The sequence below is a fragment of the Toxorhynchites rutilus genome, chromosome 2 (assembly GCF_029784135.1).
Source record: "Toxorhynchites rutilus septentrionalis strain SRP chromosome 2, ASM2978413v1, whole genome shotgun sequence".
In the NCBI taxonomy this organism is placed as follows: domain Eukaryota; kingdom Metazoa; phylum Arthropoda; class Insecta; order Diptera; family Culicidae; genus Toxorhynchites; species Toxorhynchites rutilus.
The window spans coordinates 286,887,602-286,901,037 of NC_073745.1; the positions used below are offsets into that span (position 1 = coordinate 286,887,602).

At 40.3% G+C, this 13,436-nt stretch overlaps 1 protein-coding gene across 4 annotated transcripts in view; it reads right to left on the reverse strand.

Moving 5' to 3' along the window:
• Positions 1 to 13,436, reverse strand: part of LOC129767411 (uncharacterized) — a 123,500-nt gene that overhangs the window by 16,497 nt on the left and 93,567 nt on the right. For 3 of the 4 annotated variants that reach the window (XR_008741515.1, XM_055768291.1, XM_055768292.1), the window contains exons 5-12: positions 7,751 to 8,116; positions 7,493 to 7,640; positions 7,059 to 7,430; positions 6,671 to 6,994; positions 6,421 to 6,607; positions 6,197 to 6,356; positions 5,976 to 6,099; positions 2,544 to 2,698 (exon numbers count right to left, since the gene is read on the reverse strand). Coding sequence is in view for 3 of the 4 variants with exons in the window: in XM_055768291.1 (XP_055624266.1) it covers positions 2,544 to 2,698; positions 5,976 to 6,099; positions 6,197 to 6,356; positions 6,421 to 6,607; positions 6,671 to 6,994; positions 7,059 to 7,430; positions 7,493 to 7,640; positions 7,751 to 8,116 (1,836 nt within the window). In the remaining variant the exon portion in view is untranslated. The remainder of the gene's footprint in view (positions 1 to 2,543; positions 2,699 to 5,975; positions 6,100 to 6,196; positions 6,357 to 6,420; positions 6,608 to 6,670; positions 6,995 to 7,058; positions 7,431 to 7,492; positions 7,641 to 7,750; positions 8,117 to 13,436) is intronic. The other variant, XM_055768293.1, reaches the window with a different exon arrangement.

Here is a 13,436-nt window from a genome sequence, read left to right on the forward strand (position 1 = left end):
CAAAATACAAGCTGAGGTTGGTCAGGGCAAGCACAATATTTAGAGAACTTTCACCGTCAGCCAACGAAATGCATTGACAAATTATGACTGAGATAGACTTTCAAGCAGGTACTCATATTTATAGATTTTTGTGATTTAAAATTTCCATTAGAAGCAGTTTTGAAACAAGCTTTTGGGTCAATAACTAACCAGCATTACTCAAAATGAAGTAATTATCATATCACTTTGTTCAATCGAAAAAGAGATATTAACGCTCAAAACTTTGCTCCCTAAACGAGAAGCTCGCGTTTCAGAAATTTAAAACTAATGCCCCAGTACAGATTCAAATATGATGTGATACACAAATACAGAGACACTCTACACGCCCAAATCCACGCCCAAATTTGCCCCATACTATGCGATATCTATCTTTCATTCTTCCGTGGAGTCGAGCAAAACCACTGTGACCTTAACCTTGAGAAAGACTGCTGTTTGATACTGAAGCAAGACGACTTGAATGATGATGATGATGTTCAGCAGTTAATTTGAAAAAGACTAATTTGGAAAAGTAAAGTAAACACTCGGTCTTGAGAAAGATCATTACGAAAGCTCAGTCTTCCGTGTAGCTGCCGTCTGGTCGCTAGATGACTGATTCATTGTTAATATTGCAATTTGAAATCGCGAATGGCTTGTTTATACCCAATGAATAAAATACAGTGGAGCTTAGATTGCAATATTTTCTCTATCCACATTGTCCGAAGAACGAATGCTGCTTTTGCATTTCGAGCTCACCTGATTAGCAGTGATATTTCAATAATGTACCTCGGCCACGTGAACACGACAGGTTTAATCATAACCGTAATAATCATAAAAATATTCAGAGAATTTCCGATTCTATTAGAATGCAAACCATCAAAATCCGTTGAGAGCTAAAATAATTATTAACGTTAAAACTATTTTATAGAAAAAAAACGAGACATGTGTAGTCTTAGGTCAAAAAATAGGTAATGATTTCATATTCTTATTTTCATGTCCATATCCATATCCATTGTTAATCACTAACGTCAACAAGACTAGCCGTAATGATCGGATGAAATACATTCAATAGATATTTTATATACTCATACCCCTTAACTAGACAACTGACTAATGTGTAATAGTGTATAATGTATCAATCTCCTTTATTCTCATCTCATCTCATTTCTTAAATGATTCCTTAAATTTTGATGATTGTTACACATACAAAATGGTAACGGGCCAGGCGAGCAAACCAAAAGAGCCCGGTGGGCCGCAGGTTGGGTATAGCTGATGTAAACTATAAAAAACTGAGACAATAAATAATTACGAAATCAAAATCCATTTTTTTTTTCGCAAGTCTAGCATTTTTCAAAACAGACTATCTAAATGCCTTAAATTTTATGTGTCGATCATCTGAATTGGTCCAGTAGATCAAAAGTTATGCATTTTTGTGTTGGGAAAAAGAGGAAAAAATTGATTTTTCAAACCATCGGTGACCTTTGAAAAATCATAACTCAAAAACGAAAAAAATACCTCTCTGGTTTCGACATATGTTATGTGAAAAATCCTCAGCTTTTCAGAAAAATACGAACAAATTGAGCGCCCTTGGTCCCGAGACTATGAAAATAATAAAAAAACGAATACAATCAATAATAACGAGAACATATTATAACGAGAACATAAAAACGAATACATTCAATAACAACGAGAACATAATATAATACGAGAACATACAGGTGTAGTATATTTTCAAAAAAGACCAGGTGAGCCTTGCCTTTAATTTGATATGTCGATCATCTGAATCGGTCTAATAGTTCAAAAGTTATGAATTTTCAAAAAAAAGTCATTTTTGGAAAAAGAGGAAAAAGTTAATTTTTCGGACAACCCTAAAATGGAAATGGTTACCCTGAAAAAAAAAAAATGCGGGTCAAATTGTTTGCAATAAAGAACAAAACTACCAATTTTCACGAAAATCCGAGAACCACTATATCGGTTGGGTATGGAATGGCTGTATATTAGGGTGGCAATGAATGTATTGAAAAAATTATCATCGAATTTCAAAAACCGACCGTGTACATTTTGTTTATTGACCCAAAAAATTATCTGTGCAAAGTTTCAGCTTAATCGGACATGATTTAGGGGTGCCTCAAAGCACTCAAAGTTTTGATCTTTTGGCCACTCAAGTCCCAAAAAGTCGATTTTCGGCCAAAAGCTTTTTTTCGAGTAACACCAGATCTCGACGTTTTATGCATTTTTAGGTCGTTTTTCATCGAACAATTTTTTCAATTTTCCTAATTTGTTTTACTCCCCCCTTAGACGATTTTCGAGGATCAAAAAATCAAACCTTTGAGCGCTTTGAGGCACCCGTAAATCATGTCCGATTGAACTGAAACTTTGCACAGATAATTTTTTTTGGACCAATAAACAAAATGTTCATTCATTTGACATGACCATTTTCGCTGCCACCCTACTGTATATATATATATTATTGTCCTCACTGGTTGTTACCGCACGATTCAACTAATGAGATTTTAATTATATATTACCTGGCACGCATCCCGTCCACCTTCCTGATATCCAGCGCAAATCATTCCATCGGTTACGTTCAGATTCTCCAACCATTCGATACACAGGTCACGATTCAATATAGGAACATTGACTTCGTTCAGGGCGGGCTCGTATGTCACCCCATTTGGCAGAGCTGGAAAAATAAATCGAATAATGTTTGATAGATAGAAGGTCCGCGGGGCAAACCGCGGGGCTTCTGTGGATTTTTTTTTCAATTCAATGATGGAAACTGTGATTAAGCGTTCCTATGAAGTCACGATTTTCTCAGAATTCTGGGATTCCACGATCAGAATCGAATCGAATAATCGGAATTTTTAATTTAAACTTCGCGGATTTATTGTATATTGTATTGTATATTGTATAATTCATCCGACATTGTGTTTGTGTTAATGAATAAAAACTTAGACTAGTTTACATACATGAAACTCCACATAAATACACAGATAAAAACAGTCATGCTCTCCTCAATCTATTCCTAAATCGGTTTGACGATTCTCCAAACTCAAACGCAGATTCCACCAAAGAAAATTCACGAATCATCGCTGTCATCGGTTCATGATATTCGTATAGAGTTCGATGGAAACTTGGCTGTAGCAGGGATCATTGCCGCTAAGTCCTTCGGGGAACATGGAAGTCAAGTTGTGCAAGTAACTGAGGGCAGTCCACTTCACCGTTCAGGAGTTTCGCTACTAATACCTGCCGGTGCAGTTTCCTTCTGTCTTCCAGCGTGTCCAAGGCTGCATCGATGTGAATAGGGTGGCAAATTCAACGGTTCACGCCACGGTAGGTTGCGCAATGCGATTCTCACGAACCTTTTTTGGACACACTCGATCCGATGTTTCCAAATTAAATCATATGGAGACCAAACGATAGATGCATTCTCGAGAATAGGTCACACTAACGAGCAACACAGCGCTTTCAGACATTGCGGGTCTTTAAAGTCACGAGCTATTTTGGATATAAATCCCAGTTGTCGATTTGCTCTACAGATGATAGAAGAGTAGTGAAGATTGAAATCCAACTGTGGGTCCAATAGAACACCAAGGTCTGTTACACGATCTACTCTGCGCAGCGTAACATTTTCAACAGAGTAATCGTAGAGGATTGGGTTCATAGAGCGGTGAAACGTCATCACCGCACATTTTGGAACGCTGATATTGAGTTTATTGCGATGGCACCAGTCAACGAAAGTATTCAGCAAAGTCTGAAGACGATGGCACTCCTCAATCGAGTAAACAACAGCATACAGTTTAAGGTCATCAGCATAAATCAGTTTGCATCTGACTCCCAGCAGAGCTGCCACATCGTTGAAGAACAATGTGAACAGAAGTGGTCCCAGGTTGCTTCCCTGCGGTACGCCGGAAGTGCTACTGAACGCGGAAGAGATACGCGAGCCAAGCCGCACCCGAAGAGTTCTTCCAGTCAAGTACGATTTCAACCACGTTATTAGATGCTCGGATGCTCCAAGTCGCGAAAGTTTGCAGAGCAGGATTTTGTGGTCGATCTTATCGAATGCAGCTTTCAGATCCGTATATATTACGTCCACTTGCACTCTTTCCTCCAGAGCGTTGATGCAAGTACTAGTGAAGTATAAAAGGTTGGTAGTTACCGATCGCCCAGGAATAAATCCATGCTGGTCAGTTGATATGTACCGTTTCGAGCGATTCAAGACTACTTCACTACTTCATTTATCGGTAACTCTTGGGGCCTAACGGTTAGCGTCAAACATATCATGCCGGGAGTTACGGAATTGATTTCTGTTCAAGCCGATAAAATAATCGTTAAAGAATTTTCTTTTGTCACCTAGAATATGTACATTAGGGTGCCAATGAAAATTGTCATCTCGAATTTCAAAAAGTTACTCCATAAAAAATGTTCACCACCTCGAAAAACACCCTATGCAAAATATCAGCTCAATCGGACTTAAGGGAGGGTGGCGTAAAGCGGTCAAAGTTTGAGTTTTTTGAAAATCGAAAAATCACCCAAGCGGGGAGTAGAGGAAATCGGGGTTTTCGGAAAAAAATTAATGCCAATTAAAAAATTGAAATTGTATGAAACGTCAAGATCTAGTGTCATCTCGAAAAATTTCTTTGTAAAAAATTGACACTCTGGGACGTAGTTTATTTTCGGAATACGGTTTTGAATGCCAATTAAAATAGCATCAATTTTTTGGCATCAATTTTTTTTAAAACCCCGATTTCCGGTGATTTTTCGGTTTTCAAAAAACTCAAATTTTTACGTCTGCGACACTAGTAAATCAAGCCCAAATGAGCTAATATTTTGCATAGAGTATATTATTGCGCAAATCAACATTTCGTAGCAAGTACCGAATGAAAAATCGAGATAACTATTTTTATTGGCACCCTAAACCATACTTTCGTATCGCATGCCGAAAAAAAAAGTCCCAGAGTGGCGATTTTTGACAACATTTTTTTTTGAGATGACACTAGATCTCGACGTTTCATGCCATTTAAGACATTTTTCAAAAATTGGGTGATTTCCCGATTTTCAAAAAACTCAAACTCTGACCGCCTTGCGCCACTTTCCTCTAAGTCCGATTGAGCTGAAATTTGGCAAAGGGTGTCCGAGGTGGTGAACATTTTGTATAGGGTAACAGTTTTGGTGTTTTTGAAATCATGAGAAAGCCCATGGGAAAAGAATGTTTGTTCAAAAATGTGTCGAAAAATCTGTCGACATAGAATATCTGGAACATTGCAATCCGTGTTGCCTAATCCATCCCTAAACACCGATTCGTGTAAAACCTCTTTTCAAAATAGTTGATAAAGGGGGGACGGACGTGAAACCACCACCGCTGAAAACGGAAAATGGCAAATGTACAACCGGAAATTGAATTTCACTCAACTATTTCCAATCGAACGGCAGAACGGCCTGCGCTCCCCATCTAAATCTGGGCAGACTTTGGGGCTCACAATAGCCCACTTCCTTTTCTTTGGGATTTCCTGGAACACATTCCGAAATAAAGTAATACAGCCAGCCACACCAAGACGATGGCAGGGATGGCAGCAAAATGAACGGTACGGTTATATTCGATGAAAGTTACTATTCTTGTGTTGATTCGCATTGTCGGTTGTGACCGCTTGTGTGGGGTTTTCTTGGAATGAATTTTATATGCCCTCAGTTGTTCCAGTTTCATTTACCCGGGAAGGATATTTCGTGCGAAGGTAAGTAGAATCCGTACAGTTGGATTGAATGTTTGTGTTTGGAAGCGGTGATTTGTTAGATGAGTGCGCGCGCCCACGTGCGCGATTAGATTTCATTTCGATGAATAATTAGATTCACGCTGTGGTGAACATTGAATGTTTTGTCGATCGATTGTGATTACTGGGTGATTACGTGTACATGAAAAATACAATATAGAGCTGATTGGTGTTTTTGTAATAAATACTTACAGCTGTCCTCACGCTTGCCCCAGCCCACCACGGTGCAGTTGGTTCCTGGCGCCAGTTCGCGGATGTGTGGTGGGGGAAGACAAACCGGCAGCAAATGATCGTGGAAAGCAACCCTGGTGGCGAGCTGTTTGGGGGGTGAGAGATGGAAAAACAATTAATTGCCTGACGGGATAGCAGTTTGATGTGTTGAAAACCCAAGCGAGCTCCTTTCGTGACAGTACCTGGAACAGTGCGACATCGTTGTCATGTGGAATGTACAGGTTATAGCGTGGATGTGGTATTACTGCCTTGACCTTCACCCGCTGACCATAGTAAGAATGCGAGTGGCGTCGGGTTATTCCAAGCTGAATAGTCCAATCATTGACATTACGTTTCGTGTAGCTTTAGGAGAGAAATGTTCGATTAGATAGGCGTCTCTTGAACAGATATGTTCGAATACACATACTTTCCAATGCAGTGAGAAGCGGTGAGGACCCATTGGTCTGCGATGAGAACGCCAGCACAGTAGAAGACTTCCTCAGGCCCGCCAAGGATGGCAGCAATGAACGGCCAATCGCCAGGATTGGAAATTCGACCACCTATTATTCTAGTCTGTTGTTTGTGATACTTCTTGTTCGGAACCTTTCCACATTCTGGAAAATAACCGAAAGAGCCAACTGTTGAATCAAAATACGCTCCACAATTCGTACACTCACCATAATTCGAGCAGGTCAACTCAGCTACCGGATAACGTGAACTAACGTCACAACTATTGAACTCCTGCAGCATATTGGTATTTTTCTTCTGATACAATTGCCACATGGAAGACGCATCCTTTGTCCCGATCAGCGTTCGGTTCGATCCTCTCATCGTCGTACGACTCGAATTGACCGAGCTGTATCCAAGCATCGAGCATATCAACGTGGGTGATGTGGCAGAATCCCAGTTCTTAACACAGGCCGGCGCCCACTGTTTCAGGTCTGCTTTGTAAACCTCCAGCGTTCCCCGGCCAAGATCGCCGTTACGTTCACTCAAACGGACTATATTCGGGAAAGAAAAACTCAGGGTAGTCATTCAAAACATCCAACAAATCGAGCCTCTTACTGCAATTCCTCTCGTCCTGGCCGAATGGGCAATCCGCCTTACCGTCGCACACATGCTTCTGGCCCATACATCGCCCGTTGCCACAATGGATTGCGTTTTCTCCGCAAAAGTCGCAGTGCGACTCATCGGTCTGGTCCTGGCAGTCTACGTGTCCATCACAGCGCCAATCGTTCGGAATGCAGCGTCTCTTGTCACATAGAAACCCGGAGCAACTAACGGGCCTCCTCGCCTTCAGGAGGGATTCCTTGTACTCGGTCATACCTACACATTCCTCCTGGTCGGATACCGAGTCGCTGAATATCTGACAACGAAGGTACTCCGGTAGTTCTAGCCCAAAAACGTCGAAGAAGAAACTACATCGTCGCATTGTTTCTAAGAGGAAATATACTTCATTTTGGAGAATCATGTACACAAAATATGTTTCGTAGTTTTACCATTGCACAGACTTTTGCACGGTGGAACCGTTGTCCCGGTAGCCCCGCATTTAGGCACAAACAGAGAGCACAGAAACAGAGGAACCAGCTCGTAACACTGCACATCCACTAGCGCCTCGAACAGATCAATTTCCTGGAAATCATCGCTCTGGGTAAGTGAGAGTGGCAACGAACAAACACAACCAATGAGCCACAGAGGTTGGCTGGAAATACTCACACCGGGGTGTGAGCAGACCGAGGGATCGGACAGTTACTTACCATTTGCGCTTCCGGTTGACCAAAGTGGCCAATGTAGTTGGGAAACACGGTGTAGTTGTATGGTATCTTGTGCTGCTGGCAGAATTTGACGATGATCGGTAGACACACACCCGGGGCCGGATTTTTGTCCACCTTGATCGGCGCTACCATGGTTTCGACCCAAGCGGGCTTGTTGTTTATCGTGCGAATGATGTTCGTTTGGTTCACGTAGGTGATTGGTGGATTTTGGCTGAAAAACGAAGCCAACCCCACGGCGAGGACAATCAGGAGAATCGCGTTGATCACGATTTGGCACATGCGAAATTTTGTCTGACTGCTTGGCTGGAACGTTTCGGAACTTTTGCGCGATTTGAGGATTTGGAGCTTCTGTGGAAGACGATTGTAGTAAGGACAGAACGTGAATTACCTCATTTTTTATGATAATTTTTAAGATCTCGTTATTCTGAGGTTCTGAGGTTCTGTCGATGAAAAAGTGAATAGCTCGTTGGTACCAGAAATTAGGTCGAGAAATGTTCTATTTTGAATACTAGTCAACCAAAATTTTGTACCGGAAAAATTGCGGGAAGACTTATTGTATCATTACATTATACACCAAGGGCTGTCAAATTGAATTACTTAATTTCCAGTAATTTCTCTTAGCAAAATTACATCTCCAAAGATCCCAAAAACATGATTCTCAAAGACACAAACCACAAGTTAAATCATGCAGCATTTTTCGCAGAAGGGCAACAGAAAATCCGAAATCGATTTTATTAGGGAAACTATAGAAGAAAACGGCTCTCACTACTGGAAAATTCGTTCTTCCCATCCGGCTAGCAATGGGTTGTACTTTGACGCCGCTTTTAATCCGGAAACAATGCACAAATTCGTGATAATTGAATAATCGATCGGAAAAAGTTACCAATATGCCCATAATACTTCAAAATTCACACAAATTCTCCCCCGACAAACAAATTATAAAAATTGATTTGCTTTATATTGTTTCGGATATTATTTTAAAATGCATCGATCCAATTTAGGAAACTTATACTGAATTCACGGTCTTGAAAGAAACAAATTTGGACGCCATCAATGCCGCCGTCGTCTGGTTGCTAGCTAGCTAGGTTGCTAGATGGCTGCTAAATTAGTGCTGATGTTTTGTGACAGGTGACAGGAGCACAGCAGACGATTTAGATTGTGCGAGAAATTGAAGCTTTTTGCTGCTGCTACCGCTGCCGATATATTCAAATCTTCATTATTTCCTACATATTCAGTGTTCAGATTTTCATTTTACCTTTCATATCTTCCTATTAGTAGTATTACTACGTCAAAAAATGTTTATACAAACCATTGCACGATCTGTTCGATTCAGTGTCCACTGTTTATCAACGATGAAAGAGTTTCATGGTGGGGTGATGGATGTAAACTAACTATCACCGGTGAACAACAACGACTGAAACTAGCAGAATCAGGGAACAGAACTCTGAAGGAAAAACTACCGGAATAGGAGAATAGACACGAAAAGATAAGTTTACAGCATTACAACGCTAGACCATATATTCATGGATCTGTCAAGAATTATCTAGGAAGAGTGAATTGTGACGTTCTGGGAGGTTTATGAAGAAATAAAAAGGCTCGATGTCTTCATCGCTTCTGAACAACCAGACGTTTACCAGTGTGGAATCCGTGGTTTGCTTGCCAGATGGACCAGATTGTGGATTACGATGGAGCATAATTTGAATATTTAAAGTAAAAGTAAGTATGTTTCGGACGACTGCATTTTTAAGAAGAATGGAATTGGATTGGACTGCTTCTTTTCGGTCAAACTATTTATTCGGACCTGTACCGTACACACCCACCAATTATTGCGTTGGGGTTGTGGGGTTCTTGTGCATCCATCTTGAAGTAAGCTGAAGTAAGCGATTACCTGTTCCTGTGTATGGCGAAAAATTTTGCTGGTTAAAAATTCGTCTCAAGAGAAGATTGTAAAAATAGACATGCTAAACGGGCCTTTAAGATAGTGTACTATATTTGAATTATTGTTTATCGAACAAATATTTGACATTAATGGAAAAAAATGGTTCCTTTTTTCCAAACTAATATCTATGTGTTAGAGTGTTATTTGTTTTGCGCTGTGCTACACACCGAAGCATTGTTCACTTAGAATCCGTATGCATTGTATATCTCGTATAAGTTGCACGGTGCTCAGGGACCGTTACAAGAATATTTTAATAGTGATTTGTTTATGAAGTAGTCCTCTTCTGGAAAGTTTCACCGCTTTTCCTGCAGCGAGTCATACGTTATTTCAGATCTCAGATGATTAAGTCGCAGTGAAATACGGTGTCGTTCGTATTACCGTTTGGGGAATTCATCTGCGAATATGATTTCATTCTTAGCGAGCAAGCAAACAAGTAACGGTACGTTGAAACTGAATCAAATGACCAAAACTTGCACTATGTTTATACAAACCATTGCACGATCTGTTCGATTCAGTGTCCACTGTTTATCAACGATGAAAGAGTTTCATGGTGGGGTGATGGATGTTTTTGGAAGAAGAGTGCCCAGGTGCTATTATAAACCTGGGAGTGAAGCGTGATTTTGTTTATCGAACCACTAGGAGGTACCGTGAGACTATCTCGTTGTATGATCGGAAAAGATCCGACAGAAGACGTTCAGCAGAGACTGATCAAGTGATTAAGATCGTGAGGGAGTGAATTCGACAAAAATCACAAAGCTTTATACACGAAATGGCGACTGAGATAACTGTTTCAAAATATACAATGCACAATGTGCTCAAACATGACCTTGGATGTCAAGCTTCTAAAAACGTAATGTTCATGGGTTTTTGGAAGCATCGAAGTAGAAACGGTTTGAAAGGTCAACTCTCCAACTCCAACTTTGGGATGAACAGTTTGTCTTGTTCAAACAGTCTCTCAATTTTCAAAACGACAGATTTTTGGTCTACAATTCGAGGAATATCCCAGGAACATTTAACTGTTCCAAAGCGCCGCATTCGTGATTTTTTTTTTTTTTTTTTTTTCTTTATTATAGTGACTTTCAACACATTTCGGCTGGTTCGTCACTTTTACTTCCATTTTTGGAAGAATGTCGGGAGTGAGAATTGAACTCGTGATCTCTGCGTGAGAGGTATGGATGTTACCACTACGCCAGATCGCCTCCCTCCCATTCGTGATGGTATGGGGAGGTATTTGCAAACGCGGCAAACTACCACTTATTTTTACTGAGAAAGGCGTTAAAATTAACGGTTTATATTATAAACTGGATGTAAATGCTAGACGATGGAGCTCAGTGTACTTTTGAGAGCACTAGTGCCGCACGCTTGCCGTATCCGAATGTGGGATCATATTTTGGAAACTCCATTAAGTCATCAGCCAGCTGTGATTTAAAGCATGGAAATCGATTTGGTTAATCAATCATTGGAGGCAGTCGTAAAGTAACATTCAACCATATTATCGACTGTACAGATGGGCCTAATACAAAGAAAAGTTCAAAAGGTTCTACCTAAATAGAGTGTTTCGTCTGATCACATGATTTGAAACCATCTGAGACTCCAGCTGAGGCCGATTTAGAGCTTTCGTGAACATGAACGTAAACAAACACTTTTTTGATAATAATTAATCAGTCCACATATGTATAAAACGCGAGGAAAACAGCTTGAAACGATAGGAAGAAACATTTTATAGTTGAAAAACATATTCAAACACAATTCATATTGCATATTGGTGAATATAGACGTCAAAATATTAACCCGTTCATTTTCACGTTCGAATGTCGCAAGGCATTCTGAAAATTATTTCACCGTGAACTGTAAAAGGATATGTTAAGCAACTCTCGAGTTTCCAGTGAAAATTTCCATATGGATGCAATTTTTTTTCAATCGGATCTCTGCACGGGTCGAAAAACTTCGTTGTTCCGGGTTGCTTCGTGAACACGTTTACGGGAACTCTGAACCAGGCTTGAGAAGTAGAAAGAAAGCCGAAAATAACCGTGCTTCTTCTGCTATGAAACTGTAATTAATTGATTATTACTGCTCATAATTACTCAGACAATTATTAGTCCGAAAAATTGATAGGACCGCATATCAGTTGATATACAGTTGAATATCGATCTCTGTCACTGACGATTTTTGCGTGGACGTAATTTTTTTTATAATAACAAACAAAAATAGTTATTTAGTCAATAGTGGCGCTAGGAAAGTAAGATTTAGCACTAGACAGATTAGACAATTTTGTGATTGCATGACACAATTTTGAATGAGTGTCGAAAATGGACATCAGCAAAAGAAAATACATACATAGTACATTAGGGTGGCAGCGAAAATGGTTATGTCAAATTTCAAAAACCGACCATGTACAATTTGTTTATTGGCCCAAAAAAATGACCTGTGCAAAGTTTCAGCTCGATCGGACATGATTTAGGGGTGCCTCAAACCGCTTGAAGTTTTGATTTTTGATCCTTGAAAGTCTTCCAAGGGGGGAGTAAAGGAAATTTGGAAAATCGAAATTTTATTTTCGATGCCAAATGTCTCAAAAATGCATAAAACGTCGAGATCTGGTGTTATCTCGAAAAAAAAAATTGGCCAAAAATCGACTTTTTGGGACTGGACAGAAGGATCGGGTGGTTTTTATGCATCCAACTTATAGACGAACCTGTTACCAACCGATGAGGGTCATTTGTTTATGATCAAAATAAGCAAACTAGGCACCAATGTTTAATGTTCCTAACAATGTATCGAGATCCTCTACCGTTGAAATTAGGTTATTGATTCTGGTTTAAAGCACAACGATTGTTGATGAATCCTTATCCCTACGTACCAATGTCCCTTTTCGATTAAAATTGATACCGGGATTTGTTTGTTTTTAATCCTTATGATAGATTTTCCCCTGGCCATCGAAGCTAACGGGTGTTAACTAAAAAATGATAATTTTTTCAATACCTTTCAGTAATTCAAATAAAGAGCGTAAAATTTTCTCTCTCCAAGAAAATTGCTCTTTGGGCTCCCTAGAAACAGTAGGCGTGTTTGGTTTTGCTAGTTTGAATTTAGTCAAAGCAAAGATGGCGTCGAAACAGCACGTGCTCCGCGAACGCATTGTACGGTTCTACGAAACGCATTTCCAGCAAGGAAAAAGTTCACGGTGGCACATTTTAAGGAAGAAAATGTACCTGTCAGTACGGTATATCGTATCCTGGGTTCCCTGAACGTAGAGCGGAAGGTCGGAAGTGGTCGTCCGGTGACGATAATGACGAAGCAGAGGAAGACATCGTTAAAGAAGCTGTTTGACAACAAGGACGCAACCAGCCTGCGTGACGCCGGTCGGAAATATGGCTGCTCCCACGTATTGTTCCATCGGACCCTCAAGATGGAAGGAATCGTCTGCAGGTAGAAGACGAGGTCGCCGGAGTACACGGTGGAGCAGATTGAGACGGTTAAATCACAGTGTCGGTGGATGACTAAAAAATACGTCCTTCGTTCTGGACGACGAAAGCTATTTTCCGCTGTCCAAAACGCATATTCCAGGAAATGATAATTACTACTCCAGCGACAAGTCATCCACACCGCCTGAAGTGAAATACAAGTTCAAGTATAAGTTTGAAAAAAAAGGTTATGTTGTACATCGCCATTTCCGACCGGGGCATTTCAAACCCTTGGTTTAAGCTGAGCGGTCTGGCAATCAACCAACAAATC